General features: G+C 43.4%; 1 protein-coding gene across 3 annotated transcripts in view; it reads left to right on the top strand.

The window, feature by feature from the left end:
• Nucleotides 1-26413, top strand: part of macrod2 (mono-ADP ribosylhydrolase 2) — a 412908-nt gene that overhangs the window by 316333 nt on the left and 70162 nt on the right. For all 3 annotated transcript variants that reach the window (XM_034607896.1, XM_034607897.1, XM_034607898.1), the window contains exon 8: nt 10292-10365. In XM_034607896.1, coding sequence (XP_034463787.1) covers nt 10292-10365 — 74 coding nt within the window. The remainder of the gene's footprint in view (nt 1-10291; nt 10366-26413) is intronic.

Here is a 26413-nt window from a genome sequence, read left to right as displayed (position 1 = left end):
TGAAAAATGCCCGTGCTCTCTTATGGGACCAGGCCTGAAATTCAATAAGACATCGCTGGCAAAGAGGTGATACACTTATTTAGAGTTAAACAAAGTCACATTGAAAACAAACTCAGACAGCCATCTCATCGGAGTCATTAGCTGCTCTGATTGCTTTTAACAGCCAATTAAATGAATACCGTTTTACAAGACATGGTGCTCATGGTGCAAACAGTTAAAATGCATTGTGGGTGATTGAATTGCAATGGGAAATAAATCACAGATATAAAGGTGCCTTAGACATGTGGAGGACAGATTGTGATCCTCAGGCCGAACCAGCTCGCGAGGTGGTCAGGGACACATTGTGACCACATTGAACTTGTGTTTAAATGTTACTGAGTTGTCAATGAACACACGACAACTACTTGGGCAAATGAAAATCGAGCAGGAAGCAGCAAGAGGGCCAGCAGCCATTAGCCAGTGAATATGTGCAGAAGTCCCCTCCTCAGTCCTCGACGATGTTATTCAATAATGACTGACATCTTCTGATTATAACAATAATGAGTGTCCCTGTGCACAGTGACAATTAACATTAAATCTTCACCTAGTTTCCAGCAACACTGAAAGAGCTGCCGACTTTCCTTCAGGGAAGATAATGAAAATTACCTCTTTAAAAAACATGTGATAATGGAACCCTACTTCTGTACACATGCTAGACAATTCAAATCCCTCCTATCATTAGTGGACTCCAACCTGCCTTCAATTTAACTTGGTACTTTCGTGCGATGATGGTGTAAATGAATGCAGCCACAGTTGAGTTATTTAAATGCACCGCTGCTAATTAAGACCTGATGCCAGGCTTTCCTGCTGAATTGCAAATTGCATGTGAAACATCAACCATAATTTAGTCTCGGTTTGACTTCACAATCACCATGCATGGTAGCCTAGAATTGTGTTGCTCCTTTTGGCAGGCAAATAGTACCATACCTTATATCTGTGGTGGAGCCAGTCACATCCCCTTAGTCCAACAAAAAACATCAGTCTGTTTTTGTAAAAAAATAAAGGTAAAACTCAGTGGCAGTTCTGCATTTCACCTATGTATTTGCACAGCGTCTTACTGCACATGTTCTACAGCTTAACATAATACATTGGTTGGGAAAACTAATGAGCATATTCTGGAAATGGAATAATGCTCTCCTCATCCAACAAGAAGGAAGTTCAACTTAGGTTTCAGACTACGAATGTGCAGATGGAACATATGGAACGCACAGAATACACCATGTACCCTATGTCTGCTGTAAAAGGGTTGATTTTTACTGATTTGTTAACCGTGTATGCAGAAAAAACAAAAAGCAACAATTTATCAGCCACATGGAAACATAAAAAAAAAAATGCAGCACACATGTGAGTTATTAGCCACCTTCCATCTGTCCTCTGAAAAGTACCAACAAAGTGAGGTAATTTCCATCCTAAGACATCACTCTGCCTCCTTTCCCAAGCCTTTATTATGACTAACTGGCAGCTGTCAGCAAGTTGCATGCTGAAATATTAAACATAATGTTACTGATTAGAATGCACTGATTATAGAGCCTGGCAAACTGTTGCTGTGCTCATTAGAAGAGCATTAAACACGCACCAGCAGTGATTTCCTTCCCGCTATAGTTTTTTAGTCACTCACCACATTCTGGACAAAAAGTGTACACCGCCTCATTAAAATCCAGGCTGCTGATATGATCTCGGATCGAGAGGAGATTTTCCTGTGACAATCTCACTGAATTAAATATTAATACATATTATTAATATTAAATTAATATCCAATTATGGTGCACTATAGTTAAGAGTATTAGGTGCTATACCAAGGAAAGAGAGATTCATGCAAACATTTCACCTCTCACCTCGAAGGCTTTTCCGATAAGAGGTGAAATGTTTTCAAGAACCTCCCGCAAGTCTTTTTTGCCTTCGACCCTGACCTATGACAGAGACGCTTCAGACAGTTAGAAGTTCAACAAGCTGTCTGTTTATTCAACAGAATGTGAAAACCCCACAGCTGCGGGTCTTCATGCAAATTCTCCCCTCAGCAGAGTTAAACTCCCTTGCACGCAAATGGATACAATATAGTCCAAGCGGCCAAGAATCCTAATATACAACATATCATCTACTTTATAGTGAGGCCCAGTGTGTGCAGTAAAACAAGCCTTTATGCTTATAAATCACTCAGTGTTTATAATTATACACTGTGTGCTGGATAGAACACTTCCCTCTTGGGATATTGAACATTTTCCAGCCATCATTTCTTTGTGATTCGCACAGTTTACTGCACAGCGGCTCACCATTACCTCTCACCATCTCTCTGTCTGTCTATACCAGCCTTCTATATACGAAATTGGGTCTCAAAGTGTCAATGACAAGAAGGGGTTGAAATTGTTCTACTTTCCTATTCTTTTTTTCCCCCTCTCAATCTCTCCCTCAACCTTACTGGTTATTTGCCTGCAAAATCATTCTGTAAAATGAATTCCCTCTTCTCATATTTCCCTCTCCTGAGCAGGAAATTCCTACAGCACATTGTGCTCGAATTAGAACGTGTATTATGTGGCATTACCATTTTTCTGTTATTTTGCCAACAGAAAACTTTGGTGCAGCCCCGCGGTAATTATGAAAACTCGTTAGTTACTCATTAGTGCCTGGAAACGGCTGCAGATCCTCACTATTCTTGTTAGTCCCTGCCTCATTAGTGACTTAAAAACGGTTGTAAATCCTCAGGAACTCCACTAACTATGACGGACAGTTAAAAAAAATAAAAAAAGAAGAAAATTCGTGCTAAAAGTACATTTTGGCTTCTTGACGGACACTTTTTACTGGTTGAGTAAAAGCAATACGATGAATAGGTCTATTTTCAAAATTGATGCGTGGCGTTTTGGAGTGAAACAGCTCAATTGTGGCGACACAAAGGTAGCCCAAATGAATGAATGGGGGGTGGGGGTCTCTGTTTGTAAGACGCTGATGAGGGCACTGCTTGTTGCTGTTCACCGTGGTGCCGTGGGCCGCATTGCCAGTGGGAGCCCGACGTAGCGCTCCACCCGGCAGCCCCTCACTTCAAAGCGTTAGGCTGTACGGAGCCAAGCATGCAGCAGAGGAGGGCGGGGGGGAATTTAACAGCCTGTTCAATAAATAAACAGCTTAGCGCTCCCCATAACTGCATCTCCACAGAACAATACGGCTGATTAAGACTGAAGATCTTCGCACAGCAGAGGGCAAATAGAGGAGGGACTTTCAAAGGAACTACCGTAAAGTGCAGCGCTATGATGTTATTCTCGACGAGTCCTCCCTCGTGCCCCCTGAGTACAGCCATGTTCTGAAAGGGGGCCCTGCTCTCCTGGCAGGTGTTTTGACATTTTCTGTACATTCTAGATAACCTTTAAGGTCAGCTTTCATTTCAGCTATGTAAACAAGAGCTTTTTATTGTGAAAGGCGCATCTTCCCGATCTGGCCGTCTCTCTATCTGTCGTTCTGTGCGTCTCTGTAGAATACACCCATAGCTTTATGTATGTGGACATAGTCATTCACCCAGGTGCTAGACTCACACACGTGTGTTTGACCCATTTACACTCTCATAGTGCAGTTGGGGGGAAAAAAAACTCCTGCGCCCCTAACATTGTGACAGAGAGGAATCAGGAACAAGTTATCCGAGGCCTTTGTCCGGAAAAAAACAGATTTGTCAGCACAGCTAATGCTAATTGACACTCTCTCTCACGCCTCCATATTCCAGGAGACTCAGTCACTATTGACAGATGATGGGAGAGCAGGGAGGTTGAGTGTAGCAGGGGTGCGCAGGGGGTACCTGAGACGCGTGGAAAGAAAAATGAGTGCTCACGCGGCGCTGACAGTCCAATCCCTCAGTCCGGCCCATTAGCCACAACAGAATTTCTGCACGGATCGTGTGTCGGAGGTACCACCCATAAACAAACTGGTGCCCACCGAGGGCCATGGGGTCACCTAGCATGATAGAGGTTATTAAGTGCTGCCCCTGTTTGCGCATCAATCACAGCCATGCAACCCATGGTATAAATGGATTATTCCTTCCAAGGAGGAGACACCTCTCAATGTCTCACAAGATCAGTGCCAAGAGTCCAACTACCTCAACTTAGAGAGGTCACATTCTCTTTGTATCCCTCTCTCTCCTGTCTTCCCTCACATACTTTCTGTTGTCTCTTTTAGTCCTTTTTCTACATCGTACGTCTTTCTCACACTGAGACACAAACATGAATGCTGACACAAAGGCAGAGATACTTGTGCAGAGCCACATAGGTAAAAGATAATCCCATTTCATGATGCATTGTGGACAGTTTAGCCCTGTGGAGATCTCATCTTAGCCAGCGCTGAAAGAGCACTTTGCTGCAGCATTGTAATGAACTGTACAGTTTAGGAGGCGTCTGCAGAGATCAATCTTTAACAGGGAGCAGAGGGCTCACTGGCACGAAGCACAAGCAAGGACACGCGCTAACATTTACCTGACTGATGCCATTTACAACGCGTGCATTTTAACCCTATCAAAACAATCCGAGGCTCTCACACAGCAATGCTGCTGCTCAGGACAAATATCTCTCTGTTTCCTGCTCACGATGCACCTTTGACTCGTCTGTCTCTGTGACGGATCTGAGGATTGTTGACAGAGGAGTTTTAACACTCACTGGTGGCTATGGGAGATATACGGATGTAATCCACCCAAGCTCTACTGGTTTGTCCACACTGCCATTCTACTGTGTTGTCCAGATCAAGGGTGTCAAAGAGCTCGGATATTTCTCTTCAGCCAGCATCATGCTCGGCCTCTCCTCATCCCTGTCTGGGATTAGGAAGGTTGGAAACATTCGTGGTGCCTTATCTCATGACAGTGATGGCTTCCTGCGAGCCAGCCAGAGATGGCCTGTAGGCAAGCCCCACTCCCCGTCTCTTAAAACCTAGGGTTTACCACAGGGAGCTTAGCCCAGCTGGGTCGGGTATTTCAAGGTACATAGTGGCAGCATGCTGTATCAGTGGGCAGCAGAGTGTGTGCTCAGAGGGACCAGGAGCTTCGTAGCCCATTTAACTAAGTCACACACTGTGCATTGTACTCAACACTAGCCTTGCTCTACCATTTTCATGGATGAAAACCCAAATGTAAAAATACTTCCCACCCACAGGACGATAGATTTAGGCCTTTGAGCAACTTGGTTGAGCATTAAACTTTTGTATATCACACACTCTTCACAAATGCTTTTAAAAAGTGAAATGTCAGGTGTTAATTTTAGCATGTAGGACAAACCGTGGCGTCACCTACATGGAATGTTTCCAAGGAAGGTCATCATCTGTTGTGCCACAGAGGCTGCTCCCTTTCTTCCTACCTCTTGTTCTGCTTGTCTTCCTCACCCAGCACCCTCCCATCCCTCTTTGTCTCTGCCTCCTTCTGTGGGCTGCAAAGTCGGTCATGGTCACAGCCCTGCCATGTCCCAGTGTTGGTGTAGAGAGGAGCTCCAGGCAATTTGACACCCACGCTTTGGCATCTAGAGTCCTGGGGCACTACTGTGTCCTCCACCCCGGGTCACCTCACCTCTCCTCTGGGCCCTAATAGGGTGACAACCTTCTTCCCCCTCCCTCGCCTCCCTTTGCAGATGAACACCTAGCAGTGCTGCCCTCAAATAGAGCAGCTCAACTGTTCTGCACTTAATGACTTCCCCCTGCTGCCGAAACCACAATTATCTACTTTGTGATATAATGTATTTAAATGATTCCACACTGCCTTTGACATTTGTCAGGAGGGCAGCGGAAATAAAATACTATATATTATACATTTACTTACAAAAATTACATAAAGACATTCTGAACACAAAAAAACAGCCGTATGCATTTAAAAATATTCGGAGTCTCATTTTTATGTTGTGTTTTGTGTGTTTTTTTTTTCCTACCCCAGATTTCCAATGTTTATTGTGCTATTTCAACACCTGTGGGGAATTTACAAGTGTCAGATAGCGCAGCCCCAGGCTACTCACTACTTGGAGGTAGACAGCTCATCAAAATGAATGACGAGTGTTGCGACGTGAACTTGACCAACTGAGGGGGAAGAGGAGTAGGACGGGCAATATGATTCCGGCCTCAGGGGAATAAAAAGCTGTACTGTGTTTTGTTTTTTCAAGCATTCAGTCAGCACATGTTTGTCAGACCTGGGCCACATAAAAAATCTGTATGTGTTCAAAAAGAAAAACTGGGGAAGTGAAAAAGCCCTAAATAGCAGCAGTGGTATCCTCCTCACAGTATAAGCCCACTCAGGAGAAACTAAAGTGGTGTGGTGTGCAGTATATGCTTACCCATACATTTGCAAACAAACAACGGGAATGTATCATAGCGCACAGACATGTTTTCAACTTGTTGACACACTTCTACTTGCTTTTATCAGGTGCAGCTCCTTCTCACTCCTTCTCAGCAGAGTAAAACACCTTAGCTACACAAGTTTGTTGTGAAAGTTAGGATATGAAATAGTTGCCATGTTGGCAAAAGGCAGAGCAATGGGCTTGCTTGTTCTCAAAGCAAAAAATCCCCCTAAGGCAGAGAGCACATTTATATTATTTTTCCTGCGCTCCAGTTCAGTGGATATTTTTGAACACAGTCTTCTCTCTCCAACTTCCAGGGAGTCACGACAGAGTTGTCTGTGATGTAGACTTGGAGCTGATTCATTATGAACAGAATAAACTATGTATATTTGAGGCTTTCACATCCAGAACATCCAAAGCAGCTCTGGTTTCTAGTTCCATATCAAACCCATAAAAGCGTATTCATAAAAGTCGCCAGGCTCGTGTACAAGCGTCGATAAAGGTGTTCCGCTGACGTCTAAGAGAGGGGCCAGAGACTCTGTCTCTAGGTTGCGTCAGAGATTAGAGAGGGCTCTCTTTTTCTTCTTATTAACAAAGGTCCTACATGCCCGAGATCATAGGAATAGAATATGTGAATTCTGTTTTAAGATGGAGCTTCCCTTTGGCGTAACTCACTGTGCTGACGAGGAAACTTAGATGAAAATGTAACTTTCATTTAAAAGGAAATTACATAATTTTTGAATAATACAATTATTCTTGTGTAATTAAATTGTTATTTTTGATTGTGACTTAAAATTAGTTAAAGGGATAAAATGATTGGAGGAACACCAACTGAATATACCTGGTTTAAGTCTTCTCAGGTCAGATTTAGTGATTATCTTTCTCTATAGATTCTCGCAAGACACAAATTTGTTGTGGTGAATCCATAACTGTTATTGCATCATCATTACTGTATGCAAATGTTATTTAAACACATTGTGCCCTTAACCCTCTTAACCCTTTGTTTACAAAATACGTGCCAAAAGCCCCCCCCCATGGATGCTGTGTTCTGCCCGGTGATGAAGTAGAGGAGCCATCAGCAGAAATAACACTGCACCACCTGAGTCCTCATCAGTGGCACTGCGCTGCACACATCCCATCAGTGCGCCTCACTAAGACAAATCTCCCTGAGCCGTCCGTATTCCCAGCATAACAGAGTCAAGCCCAGCAGTGCGGGGACCCTGGAGGGTCTCCACCTCCTGAAAGATTAGCTTTCACTGAGCCCTCCACACAGCGAACGGAGCAAAACAGAAAGAAGAGGAGGCGTTGGGGGCAGAAGATAGTAAAAGTAAAACACTGAACGTTTTCACCGCATGCGTATGTTAACATATAAAACAGTCAGCTCACTCGGCTCTTCTCTAAAGATTATTTTGTGAACACATGTAAGTGGATTGCGTTATCCGTGTTAATGGTGCCGTAACAACCGTGGCCAATAGAAGAGGTGGGGTGGATAGAGTATCTGTTTCTGTTTCTCAGGATCTAAACATACTTGGCGGAGCTGACAGGGACAGAGCGGTGCTAAGAGGAGACGTTAGGGGAGGTAAAGGTAGAGGATACCGTCAAGGAGACAAACGATGAGAGAGAACTGCCGATGCACTTGAGCTGCTGCTGTTGACCTTGGGCCAATGATGTTGCTGCTGAGCAGAGTTCTTCTGGCAGGCAGCCCCCAGCCGCACTGACCCCCTTTTTCCAGCTTTCCATCCGACTCCCTTTCTTTTGTTTGTATCTATCATTCTACTTTCCTGTTATCTTCTTCACTGCCTCTATAGCTCACCTCCTTTCACCTCTTTCCTTTTTCAGACCTGGTATGATTAATAGGCATAGTTCTCAAATCAATAGAGCATTTGTAGAAACTCTACACTGAATAGATTAAAGGATTCAATGAGGTCTAACCGCTGCTGGTACCATATTATTATGAATAAGGTCTGTCCTTATCTTCGAAAATAAATGTGGCTTCTAAGAGAACAAATTCAGGTCCTTGCTTCTTTAACAATTTACTAATTTATTCTATTTGTCAATGTGCTTACTTCACTGACACCTCTCACATTATACATTCTCTTCCTTAACAGCTGGCCCTAGTCTCCACGGATCTAGTTTTCTCCTTCTCTTCATCTTCCACACATCTGTTTGTCTACGTTACCTGATGTGTGAGCTGAAGTGTCGCTACAGCTGCATATGTGTGCAAACAGATTTTAAAAGGAAACATCACCAGACAGAAAGTGATATCACTGCAAAGGCTAAGTGTGTTTGGGAGACAAGAGGAATCAGGTGACCTGCAAACTGATTTGGCATGCTGGATTAGGTTCTGAGCACGCAGCTCTCAGGGCAGCTTTTGAAGGGCAGGGGCCGTGAACTGGCCATGCACTGTCTGCAGATACTGCCTAACAGAGCCGTAGGAGCAGACTGGCTGTCACCGGCGGCTGGTATGCGGCTCACATCTCGCTTCAACCAGAGCTTGAACAGGAGCTCAGCTCAGCCCCTCTCCTCTTCTCAGTGTAACTTAGCCACAAGGGGGAGGAGAAGAAAAACAGAAAGAGAGAGACATCAACACAGGAGGGGAAGAGGGTAGATACAGTATATCTTGACTGCCCAGGCAATAGTTATTGAGAGGCTTTGACAGAAGATGGTCTGAATTGGGAAATGTAAGGCTAGATCCTTGTGGCTCTTTATTTTCCTTTACATCCGACTTAAAGGGGAGAGGTCGTTGCAGTACTTGTAAGCCTGTTTCATAGGTCATAGAATGTTACAGTTGTGGCAATGACCCAGAAAAAGAAAAATATTTGAGAATGTAATAACCAACAGGTTACAACTGAGGCATGGCCCTTGTATCGGTTGATGTGGGTTGAAATTGAGGTCTCGACCTCTGTCGTTAGAGGAGGACTGTGTCTGCTGCAACCGGCGGCTCCTTATGGAGGTCAAGGGTCACAAAATGGTGGAGTGTCTACTTTAAGATCCTGAACCAGGTCAGTCATGGGCCGTGTTTGTGCGCTGGCTTGTTTGCATAGGACATGCAGTGTTATGGATGTACTCGTAAGGCAGCTTCAAACTTGCCCGAGGATTTATACAGAGTAGAGTAAACTGCTGTCATCAAGTTTTGTGAGAGGCACAGAGGACCAGACGCAACTATAATTACTCTGAAATGAAAACAAGTGAAACACTACTTTGTGACAGAGTAGCAGATTGTCAGCGCTTTTGGTAATGGCATATATACTCCCGAATGTAGCAAGGCTAGCCTCAGGGCTTTTATAGTCAATAGCTCACTCTAAGTGTTGGGGCTTTGGAAGTTCACCACTATGGCTGCAAATGATCTCGACATCAGCATCCAGCCATCTCTCCTTAGTTGGCCTTATTAAAAATTAATCACATCACAATCTGTGTGTTTGCGATCGATACCTCGTGTTGGAGCAGTGTTCGGGTTCCTGGACTGCCGCAGCTGTTGTGATTAATTCGGTCATTAGCCACACCGCTTGTTAGCCACACTAGCTTCACTACATTTTAACTTTGGCAAACTGATACAATTGGACAGTGTGAAAGATCCTACATCCAGTGTACTTTTCCTCGTAAAGGCAACAAATATACAATTCTACCTGAGGTGGTAATGAACAAGGTGTAATTACATATGTGTATTTCTATATGACGGGTGTGTGTGTGAACACCTTGTTCCCCGGATACACGTGTGTATGTGTCGTGTTCACACTGTGCATCTGGTAGCTCACGTCTACAGCGGCTTATCAGACAGCTGGTCTCATCTCCAAGAGACAAGCAGCTTGTGTTGCTTTTCATTGATTTAGGAAAAATACTGTTACCTGTGGAGAAATTGGTTTGTCTGTTTGTTTGCCTGTTCGTGTTTGTCTCCCTCTTGCAGCTGCATGTTGTATACAACTGGTATTGACAGTTTTTTTCGTTCTTTCTTTCTTTCTTTCTTTGTATAGGATTTCCCAACGAGCCGGCAGCTGAAATCGCTCTGAACACAGTAAAAAGCTGGATTGAAGAGAATCCTGATAAGGTAGGACATGCCAGGATCATGCGTGTTCAGAACAAACAACTGTCGGAAACGATGCATTTGTGCAGCCGCCGTGCATCTAGTACTTTTGTTGATTTGAAGTAAATGGGGATTATTGGACCACAGCAGAAACACAGAACACTAATTCCCCAGGCATCTCCGTATCAGACCTGCCTCGGTTGATCAACCACTTAGTTTGTGGTCTGCATGCATATCAAATTAAAAGCCAGTCTGAGACTAATCAGGCCTTAAATGGTCTGTTGACTGTTTAATTGGCCTATGCTGAGGAGAGCTATTAAACCCAGAAGAACATATACACATGAGCTGAAAAAGTCTGAAATTGTTTTTTGTATACGACAAATTGTAATCGTGCCTTCTGAAGGCTAAAAGGCTCATATAGCTTAGAAATTTCCAGTCATCATGCTTGGTGATGCGTTGTCCCAACACAATTTACTTTGCGAAAAACATGCATAAACACAATCAAGTGAACAGCAGGACAGTTCATGGAATCTGACAAATAGACAATCATCTTAAATGTTAGTTATCAGGTGAGTTGCCACAGAGTCATCATTTGAAATAACCATCACAAAGAGACGAGATATATCCATCTCCTTGGTGGGGAAAGTGGAATGGACGTGAACATATTAATTTCAAAGCCACTTTTGCAGAGGATTAAGCTGCATGCTGCTGGAAGAGTCTTTACCACATGAAGGCAACATCACTGTCTTATTATCCAGGGAAATACAAACAGTGGTGCACAAGTTTAAAAACAAACTTAGTGGAAGGATGTGGTATGGGTCAAGGAAAGAAACCATACAATTTTGGTGCAGATCCGGATCAGGGGGCAGAACCAGGAAAGGTTCCAGCATCACTTTCTTTAACATTGCGATACCATTTCCCCAGGGATTATTTTCATGGGTCTTGATAAAAAAACAAAACAATTCCGGCATGTTTATGTAACTGATATCTATGAGTGTGTGTAATGATTTAGTGCAGCTTGATTGAATTTAACAGAGACCGTTGGGCTTTGATGGAGGTGTATACATTCTTATCATGTCTAAACAATAATTGAACAGGTTAAACCCATCATTAAACTGTTATCATGACCAAATTAAAGCTAGGGCTAATTTGAATCAGTTATGAGTTACATGAAGCTTTTACCGCAGCATGATTATCCAACACAACATTAAAACCCCATACTGATCTGTAATATGCTTTAAAACGGTATTTGTCACCTTTATATATTTTCATTAACCGTTGTAATGAAAGAGTTTTGTCCAGTGGTCAGGAGGCTGTTTAAGACTCGCTGTTTGTGAGTCCTTTTTTCTTGATGGTTACCTTCAGGGGTCACCTCTGTTTACTGTGCCACTCTTTATATCCGTCACTGTGGATGGAGGTGTTTTTAAAGCTCACAGCTTGATGTGCTACAACATCCCTCAGCTGGTGTTATGGATGCTGTGAACAGACAGCCAAATGATACCGAGCTGCCGGATGACTTTGCAGTGGATGTGCCATTTTTTTTGCCACACTCGCTCTCTCTGCCTGCTTATTGCTGTAACATGCACTTGGGGAATCCATCAACACTCTGGCGTGAAGAAGGATTTATATAGCTTATTGCTGACTGTAAATAACGAGCTAATGTGCAAAGCTGACTTTTGTGGTTGTGTTGTTTCACATCCAAGATTGCTACTTACCATACAGAGGCTGCACTGTCGCACATTAGAGACAATTTTGCGATGCGCTGAGTGATAGCTATCCCTGGTGTGGGTAGATCAAGTGGAACGTATTACAATTCATGGAGTGGGGTAGACGTCTGTGGAGGCTTCCCTGAGCACTGTTTGGCAAAGCTGTGGCAGCACGAGCAGTTCATCCTCAGCTCTAACTAGACCAGGAGTGAGAAAGCTTTTAACATGATCAAAGAGAATGAAGTGATACATTTTGCCCAGAAGCACAGCGATATTTCCCGTAACATTGGAAAAAACTTCCAAACAACACACTGAAGCAGGAGGTCCTCGCTCTAATTTTTCGGTTCACTCGCTGTTGCTTCGTGCTTATTTACCTCTGGTGCATCCCGAAACAGATTTATAAAAAATAAAAAATAAAAGATTCACGATGCTTAAAAATGTGTCAGTTCAGTTCTTATCAGACAGAAATATGGAATTTAAGGAGGATTTAGATGAACGTCTGGTATCGTTTCATAATGCCTGAAGGAGCAGAGCGATGCCTTCTCTGTCAGTTATGTTAGCATTTTGCTGCACACTAAATGTTAAGATGAATGCCCGCTGCTTTGTTTGATATGTTTAGAAATCCAGTTTATCACTTCAGCGTTTACTCAATTGACACATCCGGTGTCGACATGATTAATAACTGACACGTTTCTGTTTCAGCCTGCGTCAACTCAGTGTCAAATTTATCAGCCGACAATTGTTTACTGCGTGTTCTGGTCTCACCAGGAGCTTACAGTCAATAAAGACATCCATAAAGGCCGCCTTTGCCCGTACGGTGATGTGCAAGCTGTTGTTTTAAACCATGGCTTCCAAAATTTCAGTATTGCTGCAGCAGCTCATATCCCAGATTGCACACAGCTTTCCAAAGATAGAGGCAGAATGAGAGGTTTGAAGCCCAGTTTATCATGCATGCAACAATAGGACTAGATTGCTCCACTCGCTCACCTCCAGCTCTTTGCTCTTGGCCCCGAGGAGCCGGTGTTGTGGGCGTCCACAGAGGCGAGTCATTTCAGGGCCATGATAAGGGCTCTGCTTTGGGGAAGATACTGTGCTATTGTGGCTGAATTTCAGCACAATGGCCTGGCTGTTGATCTAACACACACTGGGGTGGCAGAGTACAGGCCACGGGCCCCCCCTCTCCGCAACCCCGCCCACCCCAGAGACACACACTCACTGACATGGTAGCATTGTCCGCGAATGTCCATCTGTTAATGTCTGTGCACGTGTGTCGCCCAGTTGAGATACATGTGCATCTGGCAGGTTGTGGTAGCACACAAAGCGATTGAACTGTAGTTGTCCACTGATTGAAATGTGTTCACAGGGGGGTCTGAGGTCTGCAGACACTGGCACGGTGCGTTTGTGTGTGTGAGAGAAAGATGGAGAAACGGGAAGGGAGAGAAAAAGAAGCAGAGGACACTGTGATTGATTAGCAGTGAATTTATCTCCCAGGCCAGCACATTGTAGCCCTGATGCACTCACCAGCGCATAAAGGGCCCCCGGTGCCGGCGTGAAATTTACCCCTAAAAGCACCTAGACTTCCATTGTGGAAGAAGAAACAGCCTGGCCGTGGTCAGGGAGAACAGATCCTTTAATCTAGAGAGACTCGAGCACAGGAATCATCCTTCAGATCACAACAGATGAAAGAATAAGGGAGGTCAACCTCTGCTTCCCTTTATCCTCTGCACGAACAAAAGGAAAAGAATATGTGGGCATGTGTAAACAACAGACCAGGAGGCTCTAATGTCTTCAAAAATGTATAAGGGCTTGCAGACACAGAGCCTGTGACAGCCCTACACACAACCAGCCCTCCATATGGTGTTGCAGCAGTTGCCTCCTGGTCACAGGATACTCGCCCCTCCACTCTTCTGGCTTTGGTTTATTTCTCATTTTCAGATCTAATTTGGTTTAATTCAGGCTTACACAGGTTTAATCTGCAGATGAAAAATGTGGTCTGACACTTTATTTGGCTGCCACGGATGTGCTCTGGATGGCCAAGCTTTTTAATGAAGCGCTTCGAGGGCCAGGGAGCCCGGCATTACTGACACAGACTGAACACTTGAGACAGATTGGGAGTCTGTAATAAGCTCTGCTGCACTGCGCTGCTCGGACAAAATTGATGTGTAGAGATTTCACCTTTCAACATCTCTCTGGTCTGGGCTTTAGTATTAAGCACTGCGGTGTGCCGATGACACTCCCAAAACAGGTGTTTACAGCCCCTTCGCTCCTCTGTGAATGATCTGTTTACCTTCGTAGCATTTGTCATTTAAGACGCCGGATAATAAATTCTATCTCAAGCCAAGTCTGGAGACTTAACGGTGATTTGTGACAAATGTCAAGTGACTATTAGGAATAAATACAGTATGCTGTGTGTTTTTTTTTTTTTTAATGCTTGTTTTTCTGTGTGGATGAAAATCTGTTTATGAGGCCGGGGTTTGGCAGCTGCAACGTGACAGCATTGAGGCATTCATCGTCATTCAGCTGAATAAGATGGATGTGCGCCACTGTCAAGGCTATATTGTGCAGCTCACCTAAAGAAAACGTGGATTGCATTTTTTGTCTATTGTGACCGGCTTTATCTCACAGGCATGGCAAGCAAACAGTGAACTACGCATGTGCTCCCTGAGCTTGTTTATCACCTACTATACATGGTGGTTAAAATGATGATGAATTACCTCCGAGACCACAAAGAGAAAACCGATTCAAAGTCCCACTGCTTTTTCAAGCTAGTCTCCGTTTCAGTCGCCTCGTCTAGATGCTGTATTTTTTTAGTTTGAGCTTTATTTTACTGGTCCTCTGAAAAGTCTGACACAAGAAAAATCTTGTAATAATGCAAACGTCCTAATTACAACCAAGTGACCATTTTGTTACTGGTTAAGTACTTCTCTCATGGGCTTTTAACAGCAGCTCGTGGAAGTTGTTGAATTAATTTTTGATGTGCATGTTTACAGCACTTGTTGTTGTATTGCCTTGCACCAGAAAATGTCTATTCAGTCCCGTGATTACATTCAGAATACAGATTTCTTGATTACACTGCAAACATGAATAAATACCATTCCACTTGAGGATTCTTCTTTAGCGCTGAAGGATGTTTAAGTATCATATCTGTGGGGAAACCAGACATGATGCTGATACCTAATACAAAACAGTGCCATCTTGATTTATTTAGATGAGAAAATCTTGTTTCTCACCATCCAGGAGACTGTGGTCGCGTTTTGAGAGACTTTTGTTTGGCCAACCTGCCTTTAAGCCCTTAACTGTGGAGTGCTGTAGTGTTGGTGGTCCTTCTGAAAGTTTCTCATTGGGTTCTGTGTCACCTCTGTTACCAACGCTCCTCTCCCCCCCAATCGCTCAGCTTGGCCAGACGCCTCGACAAAGAGTGCTGGTTGTTCCAGACGTTTTTCCATTCTAGCCCCATGGAGGCCACAGTGGTTTGGAAACCTTTAATGCAGGTGGACTCAAGACAATCGAGGTGTAGCAACAACTCAGAGATGATCAAGAGAAAAGGGAGGCACATAGTCATAGCAAATGGTCGAGATAATAGTACACACACACACATCACACATATCCAAATACAAAATTCGATTAGAGTGTGAACTGAAACCTCAGTAAGTTCAGCTTAAAGTGATGAAAGAAGTCCTCCGTTGGAAAACTGAGAGCTATTGGAACAGAAGTTAACACTAAGTGGGGCGGCACTTCAACTCTTTGTTGCTGCGTTGCCTCTTCATGGTGTTTTTGTTGTCTAGTATCCAATGCGAAGACTTTGCCAAGTGTTGCATCTGCAGCCGGGAGAGGCACAAATTTGCTCCGCGCGTGCCTCAAGGATGCTGATGTGCCGCTGATGGTTTGTGCAACTGGCATGGTGTTCAAAGCCAGCACTCGTCTTTTGAAGTCAGTGTCTAGTCCCTTTGAATCGTTTGCTGTGACCGAGAGCATCAGGGAGATATGGCCGGATCAGGAGCCGAGAGCATGACTAAATACTTGGCTCTACATGCACAAACCGTATTGTCTGGTGTCAATGGAGACACACAGTTTGACCCCAGAGATCTGTGTTTTCTCTTCAGACTCTGTCAGACACCTTGCTGGTGCGGCCATAGAAAAGCCGGTTTTAATGCTTTATTAGTTTTTCTCTGTCAGAGAATTACTTTTCTGGCACCAATGCATGCCATGTAGTCTAATACATTAGCGGCAGCCATTTGGCCCAAGGCAGCAAAATGGGGATTTTATGACTTTTATGATCTGAGGATTTTATTATCTGGCTCACTCTGGGTAATGTGATGTGTGCTCTTTGATTCCTTTAATCCCAGGTGGGTGTAGTTAAATACTACTAGTTTCAGTGTTTGAGATTTAAGATGATTGGGATCCATTTTCTGAAGTGACACTAGTGGAAGGTATTTCTTAAATATTACATATCCCGCTATTTGCACTTAATGTTATCTGCAGAAGGAAAAGCAGTTTTGATTGACTGTCAACAATAAAGATTTTTTTTTATAATGAGCAGCAGATGCTACAGTATTTTCAGTGTTTATCTTGATAATTTTGTCCGACCTCTTCAGTGGAATCCTCTGCATGAGTAGGGATTAAGCCTATCATCTCCTTATCTTCTCCAACAACTGGTGTTGCTTTACTCCTGGCAATTGTGGAACGATCACCTCATTCTCTGATGTAAGGTGACTTTGAGTCCTCAGTTCTGAACATTAAACGCTCTTTTGTGGTAGAGTACTAAAATATAAAGCTTTGAATGTTATCATTGTGGCTGTTATTCCAGAGTTACCAGACACGCACCAAACACTATAAAACAATGCATAATTTGTCTTTATAATACATATTTCTGGTGCTTTCTTGAGACAGTACAGGACTTTCTTCATGGTGAGAAAGACCCTGATGTTTAGCTGTTAGAATCTGATCTTTCTGCCTCTCCAGGTGCTCTTGTGCCCATGCACTAAGTGCAGCCACTGTGCTGCACTCTAACACCTGGACAGTGAGATATGATGCCCTCTGAGTTGAGGTCTCTCTGTTGGCACAGACACTATAGTCCCACCTCCATGCTTACAGTGCTGGAACAAGCTATCTTAATGACATGCTAATTGATTTAGTGTAGCACAGATAGCGCCGGGCTGGCACACCGTGATAAAGCGAGAGTGGCTTTAGCTATAGTGTTCCTGAAGAGGACAGGAGACTCATCAAACTACCACCTTGTTCTATTCGCTCTATTTTAGCACAATTTTACAGTGTCACACCCCAGGCTGGAGCATGGAGACCTTTACCGTGAAGGTGTTTTGTGTGTTTATAGTGTTTGTGTGTTCAGACTGTTTGGTATATGCTCTTGTAAGCACAGTACATGACCCAGTAAGCTCATTTTAAGACTGCCACAAGTTCAGACAACACACAAATGCACACACCCACGCACACAGACACACACACATACACAGACACAGACACACGCAGACATCACACACATACACAAAATCCTCTGCTGTGTTGACACAAGAACATTCATCACAGCCATTAATTATGTAGTCTATCTATGGCCTGCAGAAACAGATAGTGATGAAAAACATTATGACTACTCCACTGTCCTCTCACTCACTTGTGCTGACATTAAGCCATAAAGTCCGGGACACTCAAATAACCTTGGTTACTATTTCGACTGTAATGAGCTGCTTATTGATGACTAGGCGCAAAGAACAACACTCGTTTATGAAATGAATATGTACAGTTCATTTTATTTCCTATAAAAGGATTGAATTGGCTCGCAGTGATAATTTATAACATCCTTAACCAGAACTAAATCGTAATCACCAGCTCTATTTGAATACCTTATTTACACATGTTTTAAATGTTTTAAACTAATTTTTTAGGCTTTCTTTAAAATTGTACTTGTTTTCATTTTTGTGTGTTTTTCAAGAAATAATGCACAGATCTTGATGAAATCAGGCAGAGGACTGATATTTATGAGTGTGCGCAATTCCTTGCAGCTTGATTGAATTTAAGGTGACTGTTGAGCTTTGGCGGGGGGGTTGCCATTCAAGGTTCATTTAGTGCTGAGTTGCTGTATTGCCCACAGAGAGAGAATTCAACTACATTAACAGGAGAAACGTTTTGGCGAGTACTAATAGGTAAAACATGTTAAGCCTTGGCTATTTATGTCGCATTCACTCAATAAGCAACATGATAACCCAATAACCAGAAGTCAATTTAACGTACAGCTTTTTGACCAGAAAACGATGGGTTATGGGTAGTTGGTAAGCTTGAATGTGAAACAGTTTTTACTGTAGCTCCCACGCTTTTCTTACCAGTGCATGTTTTGTAGCAAATGCAAAACAGTCCCAGCTTTCTTATTTTCTTATTTTCATTTGAAACATTTTATCTGAAAAGTCAAAGACACAAATATTTCAAAAGTAAAGTTGGTTACATCCACCGTTAGGGCGACATATGGGGCAATAGACTGTGACATAATAAAAGGCAATAAATGTTTAACCTTCCTGTTCAAATATTTGTACCTGCCTCAAGTCACTGTCACATAGTTGCAGCTTCCCTTTCCCCCCTCAGTTGGTTATTGGTGCCCTTCTCATCAACACACTTGCTTACACTGTGAATATAGGACTCAGTGCCACAGGCTACAATGTGCCTGTTTCTGTATGGGGAGCACATATGCAGGGTCTCCCTGTGCTACCCATGTTGCGGGATTGAGGCTCGGTCCAGGGAGGAGGGGTGGAGACCACCAAAGTGATTACTTTAGCTGTTGCTGTGTGATTGCACGGTCTCTGGCATGTGATTAGGGGGAATGGGACGTATCTCTCACCATCTCAAAGTGGGATCAAATCAGCCTCAAAGCCTGGCTTCAGGCGGTGATGCATTTGAAAGTCAATCTTTTATTTCTAAGCATAAATTACTTGATCAGGGCACATTTTTGCCCAAGGTTGTATTCAGAAGTAAGGGCTGTCACAGTTAGAGGGTAGAACGTCTCATGTTTGCATATGTCATGTTGCCCATGTCCCACTTTGGTTCATTAGAGTTTCAGGTTTCCATCGAATATAAAAAAATCCGCCAAAATTTCTGACACAAATAATTTGCCTGTGTTCTTTAGGCTCATTTATGCTGCGTTTACATACGTGAGGAAATATGTTTGTTTAAGATAATGAAACTGTCTTTGCCCTTGCGTCTTTTAAGTTGGTACGGTTGTTAAGCAAAACATCCAATAGAGGGCAGCGCAGAGGCAAGAGTTTCCAATATATTCGGAACAACGAACATGGTGATGGTGGATGAGGTTGTGATAATATGCTGCTTTATAAAGAGGCAAAGATGGCAGCATTGTAAACGGCGGGGGTCCAACTTACCAATTTTTCTTCAAATAGTTTGGCCTTTGTTAAGATTTCTTCCTCATGTCTTATGGTCATCTCACTGAAAATATTGCCTGCACTGCCACCCCATGATGTCTGTTGGTACTGCTCTGTTTTGTCTGTTTCAAATGTATCCGTAAGCCTAAGATGTGCACAAATATGGAGTACTGGCAGCAGGCTCCATCCATATCTAATGTTGCGCATAAATGACCCTGTAGTCACTTGCCTTTTCCATGAGATTCCATTTTACATCTACATTAATGTGAGCTATTAACCTCTGGTAAAGTGTGGTCATAGTCCTAGAAATGTTCAGAGAGTTGGTTAAAATAAGACAAAAGGAACCATATTTCCAGTGATGCCCAGTTGAGTCAGTGAACCGTAAAAGGGTGTAAATGCTCTTCAAAGTTGTGTGAAAGGTTAGAGCTGTGGGTCAGTTGGAGTCCCGCTGAGTTCTGAAGAGCTAATCCCCCCCCTCGCAGTTTGCTTAACCTGAGAGAGCTTTCTATCGAGCTGCAGGAGTAGAGATGTTTAAAGCTGTGGGTCAGTGCGTGTCATTACCATGTGTGATTATAAACACACAGCTCTAACCTTACCTCCCCTGCGTCTAACAAGCCTTAAAATGTCGTCATTGTTCGTCGTCTTCTTTACTGATCATCTTCACGGTGCTGACTGACAAGAGTGTCAAGCGAGGCTCGTACAGTAGGAGCGGTACAGGTTGTAACTCTACAGGACTTGGGGGTCAGCTACAAGTTAGAGCAGGCTGGCAAATATATTACAGGAGGCGATTGCTGCAGTGTGAAAGCTGTAGGGATAAAATTTGGAAAACTGGTATTGCTATAGGCAGGGGTGACAAGGCTTAGAGACAACCAAGTGTGTTTACGCCGCATTACTATGCAAATGCGGAAAATAATTAAGCAAAGCGGCTATACTTTTTCTGAGGTTTGTAGTAGCTGTTTATGTTAACAGCGTGACCCAAGCTTGAACCGTCATCCGAGCTGTCTCCCCTTCGCCTTGTGCGCTGGTCCCAGACTGGATGCTGTTTTCCGTTTCCCCCAGGCTGTCTGAAGTAATCAAAGGAGGGCAGCATTAATTGCTTGACCCTGGCAGGAAGCCAGGTGGTCTGGGATGGGTCTACACCTGCCTGGGGAAAGTTTGGCCCTCAACCTCTCATGGCCCAGACTCCTTTCCTTTCTCTCCCCCCCACCTTCTGCCACAACCAAAATACCAGGAAGTTACTGTCCATTCTCTGAAGGGATGCTGCAAAGTCACCCCAGCCAAATGCCCGTCTTATTTCCCAAGCAGCAATGCATCTAAACTCAAAGAGTAATAACTTTCCATTTGGAATAATAGCTAGAATTGGAATTGGGCCTGCCCGCTTTCCATAAACCTATTTCAGACAATGGTCCCATTCCTATTACACAATGTCTGTCTCTATACCCCGACATAAACATCTTAGGAGGTGCTGTTCCAGGAAGGGCAGGGGTTTGTCTGACTTATGGCTGATACATTCATCAAGCCCGTGCCAAGCCAATATCACACTGTCAGAGGGGACCATGTGGCATTCTATCACCATGAGAGGCTGTGACAGAACAAGTCCTTTTCCATTACACTCTCTCAGGGCAATCTCTGATATTGCCTCTCTGCTCCTCTGTAATGCTGTTTATTTCAGTATGTTTGCACTGGTGCATTCCACATTGCTGGGTTTCCCTGTCTGGGCTCCAATCAGCGGGAATCTACGTGAACTTGACCATTACGATATCAGTAATGTGAGAGTGAGGACTTCCTCCCCACATTTTTTTTTTAAACTGAAAGCGACATAAATGGCAAATTTTTTGCATTTATTATTCCCTGTATTTCAGCGTGAAATACTTTAATAGGGTAATAAACTGTATTACTATTTCAAATTGATAAATGGGCCTGCATAAATTCCTGTACACTCACCTGCTTTCTCATTACAGGCAAACTGCAGTGCAGGGCTGGAGGTTCTTCGATCTGTAGCTGCCTAAATTCCTCTTTCTCATTTAATAGGCTGACAAAGGTTTCTTCCTCCTTATCCCAGACATATTAAAGCGTGCACCCTTTTCCTATCGCTCTGTATTCTCTGCCGCGTTTTTTTTATTTTTTATTCAGTGGGGCCGTTAAGAAGCTGTTGTCCTGTAGAGTGGTCCCCAGTACACTCCTGTGTTCTCCTAGCCTGGAGCACTGAATCACTATTTATGTGCTGAACTTTGACAGTACACCAGAGTCTGTCCCTGCTCGCCCAGCATAACTGATAGCAGGGCTGCTATGAACCTTTATTTGTATTCTCGTTCTATGACTTTCTCTTGGCTGAGCAAGAGGCGGACTAGAGTAGAGTGAGGTAGAGTAAACTGTGAGACAGCATCATTATCTAAATATTATCAGAGGCTTCAGCTTGGTGAAAATGCACAATGAAAACCAAAATATCTTAATACACACATAACTTTCTTTCAGCTGAAAAAAAACATCTATTCTCTGCTGAGTGCTAAAATTAAAACCTAGCCCTCCATGGAGTCATCGGAATAGATTTGTTTGCAGTCATGTGATGAAAAGCTCTCTGTCATGCGAACATCACAGATAGAGATTTTCCCTAAAAGCTTTGATGGACATCAAATCAAATCTGAAGGATACAGAGCCAAAGTATTCTGGCAAATCTGGTGTGATTTTCTGTCTTTGATGCAGAGTAATTCTGCTTTCTCATCTGAGGAGGGCAAACCTCAAACTGAACAGACAAAGAACGAGGTTGCACTGCAGAGACTCATCCTCCAGTGGGAACGCTATTGATTATCTCACATGTCTGTCTTGCAATGGGGTTTTTCTTCACATTCATACAAGAGATTTCTGTCACGTTTTTCTCCTAACTTATAAAACCCTGAAGTTCATGTAAGTTGTATCTTTTATTACCTGTTCCTTGTTGCTATGGCCCATTAATGTAATATATTGTTTTCCACTTGTCTCATACATTTTGGAAGTATCACAAGAAAATCTAATATAAATGAGTTTTTCAATGCTCAGCTCCATTAAAAAAAACCATTTAAAATCACAACCTTCATGAAAATAGCTGTCTTCAAGGAACACCTATTCTATTAAATGCATTGACAAGACTTTTAATGATGTTTGAATATGTAATATGTCCCATCAGTTTTCCTAAAGAGACTCCTTGCATATTCTCCTTTGAGGTCTTATTGTTATTAAAGATTACCACTAAAAATTACATTTGTTGCAGTGGGTGATAGTTGGAACCGCGCCGCTGCTCTATTGTGTGCCCAGATGGGAGGTAAAACACGACTCACAACAGCTGCCAAAATAAGTTGATGTAGTCTACATTATCTTTCTCAGCAGTTCTGATTTGCAAGATATTTCAGCGTCTTACCATCCTTGTTCTTTGAGCCCAGTCAATCTCGATGAATTTCGTTATTTTAAGATGAGCATTTTGGGCATTTTGAATTTGCTGTGTTACCAGTGCTTGTCTCATATCCAGCGTTTTGGCAAATCACAAACAACAGCAGCACAATCTGAATCTCCTACATGTTCACTGTTGTTGTAGTGTTGCTCTGTTTACGTAGCATCGTTGTGGTATAGTCTTCTACATCACTGCTGCCTGGTGGACTGGAGTGTAACTGCTCTTTGAAGATGTCAGTTGTTCATGTGTCAGCAGGATAGTTTGTCTAATCTGCCCTGGTCTTTGGGCCGCAGTGGAAACACACAGGAACCCTGATCAGCTGGAACCTTTTAGTTCCTCGTATAAAAGGTCCTGGGACTAAAAGTTCCGAGTACTTCACGTCAAAACGCAGTAGTATTGTGTTATCATTGATGTGCTGGAAATTGTCGTACTACTTTAAAGACAGGATTGTGCTGCACTGCAGGAAAACTATAGAGAAAACAAGTTTTGGATATCGCTCCTTCATCCTGACAAGTAGAAAATGTACACTGCTGAGCCCAAATGAGTCATAGATATACTGATGATCATACTGCGAATTGAAATATCAATTCATTAGCAAGGCTGTGGTCATCAGGTGGAGTAATGCCAGTAGTTAATGCATTAGCGCAGCATTATAATGTGGCTGACGTCAATGAAGAGAAGTGTAATCACTCACAAGTCAGGGTCTAATACTGTTACTGAGGGGTAGTGAAGGTCCCTGTCACTACATGCTGTGCTGCTGTTTGTGAGACTCCTGCTCGACTGGCCTGTTAGTGCAAAGTGATGAAATATTGTAACAGGTTTAGCTTATTCTGGCTTCTGGCAGGGAGGCTGAATGCAGCCTGTGCTGAAGTTCAAAGCGTAACAATTATTAAATATGCTGTCAGCCGGCCTCTCACACTCACAGCCGAGCTCTTGGTCTGAGATGTTGTCCTGTATATCACAAAACAAGATGGGATATAATGAAGATAGACAGACTGTCTGAGCGGTGACCTTCAGAGTGCACTTGAGCTCGCCTCACTCTCCAAATACCGAGAGTTTTTCTCTCTCCGTGTCTGATAAATCCACTATCGTCAGATGTTTTTCAGAGCCTGCGGTTTATGTAATACTGGCTGCGGACTTTAGAGGAACAATTTATGCACGCCTTCAAAAAAACAACAAAAACTACAATGCAAAATGAACACCCACTTTGTGTCTGCCACTGTCAAGGCACACGGCATTAAAGTATGACCAGCGGGTAGCATCAGCATTGTCCCTTTCATCCTCGTCCGACTGACAGATTGAGGGAGATCTCTGGGAGGCTTTAAGCTGTGTCGCCATTTGAGGTCTCTCAACACGACCTGATAAGACCCCATTCATCCTCACTCCCTTGATCAGCCGACCAGGGGTTGGACCATAACCAGATTCAGCCTGTCACATCATGGCGGGGACTTCAGACGTGCTACTGTCTAAACATGCCACTGACGGAGTGCTCAGTGGCAGCCTGTGGTCCGGCTCTAGCAGGGAGAAGATTCCTTAATGGAGTTCACAAAGACATCCTTCCAAGGCTGGGGTTAAGTATAGATTGAAGACGCATGTACAGTGTGTATGTGCGTGTGTGCCTGTTTATGTACAGCACATCAGGATACTGCTGTATCACATTATCTGGCATTTATCGATCCCCATTTGCAGTTGGAGTCGATTCTAAATTGTCTCAAGCTAGCGCGGCGGCGGTTTTGAGTGCTCCAAACAAATCGTCTCTCTCTGGGTGCACGCTGGGCCCTGTGTTGCTGGCCTGAGAGAGCTGCGTCATCTGACAGCTTTGTGGTTTCTTCTGACAGAGCAGACTTATTTATGTCTCTCATCCTCCTCGCAGCCTCTCTGAAGGTCTGTGCTACAAACCACCGAGACTGCACGGCTCTTGACAGGGTGTAAGACTACAAAGCCCCCCACACTCGTTTATGACTGGCAGCAGCCAACCTCCGATTTCCATGTTTCTGCCGCCATGAAATCTGGCTCTTAGCAGGTTCTTGACGTGTTTGATGTAGAGATGTTATGGTTTTATGATCAGTCTGGAAGTAGTGGGGACTAATGTTTCACTCTGTGCTTGTGAATTTCTTAATAACTCTTTAAATCAGCAGGGGATATTTCTCTCTAATTTATCTTTTAGTGTTAACTTTACAGCACAGAAAAAGTTATATTATTAGCAGTCTTTTGCTGCACCAAACTAATACGGTCATACTGTATAATTTTATGTGTGTAAATCCAGGATAAATTGGCCAATATGCCAATTAAAGTCTAATATATCAGACAAAACACTGGATTTGTTGAGATGTTTAATATTCCATTAATAATGGTGTTTAAAAATAGGGCTCTATGATGGCATGGCAAATGGCTTAGGACTAATAAACTGTGTCTCATAGTCATACCTCAGTCTACCATTCATCTCGGGATTGCAATTCCGGGAGAGGTTTTGAGGAGAAAATTAAAAAAGAAAATTGAAAGAATTTCAATTAAGTAATTTGCTGAATTGGAGAGAAAATGGCAGTGATGTGGAAAAGGCTTTTAATCTTGGTGAGCCACCTCTTGTTCCATTAAGCTCATATCCCCTGCTTATCTCACTAATCATTCCTCCCAATGCCAGCAGTCTTGATTTTTAATGAACCCATTATATGTCCTGATTCAGTCCACCAGCAGTGGCAGTGTGCGTATGAAGTGGGCTGGAAACAATCAGAGCACAATCAGGCCGTCGCGATGTCACCACGGCCCAGTTAGAGATGGGGATAAAAATGACACAAGAAATGCCCGGTGTTGCTTCAGGGAGGCCGAACAGACCGCAGCCGGGACGAGAGAAATAAATACCCTGCTAAGAAAACTCCACGGAGTTCCTCTGCCTGTGAGAGGAGGCACGGTCTCAGAGGCGTCGATGTCGAGCTGTTTGCATCATTACGATGTCGTTACTGGAAGATTGTCAGTGTTAGAGAGGCCGTGTTGAATCATCTCTGTGAGTGGAAAAGACATGAGACTACAAGACAGCGGTTTAGAAGCACAAAGAGAAAGTCCGGCCAAACGTAGCCGCCAGTGCAAATATTTCCGCTAACTGTATAAAAATAGTTTAGTGTGTCATGAACAGAGATACAGCTGATGGACAGAAAGAGACCATTGGCTGCTGTTTCCATTTCAATGTTAGGGCAAAATCTTTTTAACACTCCATGAAATTTTAAATGTAGCATTTAGTTCATTTTATAACAAAAAATGAAATTCACAGTTGCTTCTAGTGGAGATATCCCCGACTCCAGCGTTTGGCAGTGTATCGTCCGTTTCAACATCCCCACCTCTGTGCATGGTCTGATCTCCTTTGTCCTCCCCTCCCCCCCCCTCCTCTGTGCTGCTGTGTGGGCCCAGCCGCACACACTTCAGCTGACCACCTGCAGTATCAAAAGCTAAACTCATCCTTTGTTTTATTCATTCATCCCTTGTCTCAGCAGACTGCCTGTGAGAGAATCATCTTTGTTGCGTCGTTCTTTTGGATTTGCATTCAATATGTTTGATTCCCTGCTCTGATT

Source organism: Hippoglossus hippoglossus, chromosome 15 (assembly GCF_009819705.1).
Source record: "Hippoglossus hippoglossus isolate fHipHip1 chromosome 15, fHipHip1.pri, whole genome shotgun sequence".
NCBI classification, from domain to species: domain Eukaryota; kingdom Metazoa; phylum Chordata; class Actinopteri; order Pleuronectiformes; family Pleuronectidae; genus Hippoglossus; species Hippoglossus hippoglossus.
This window is presented reverse-complemented; position numbering and strand designations above follow the sequence as displayed.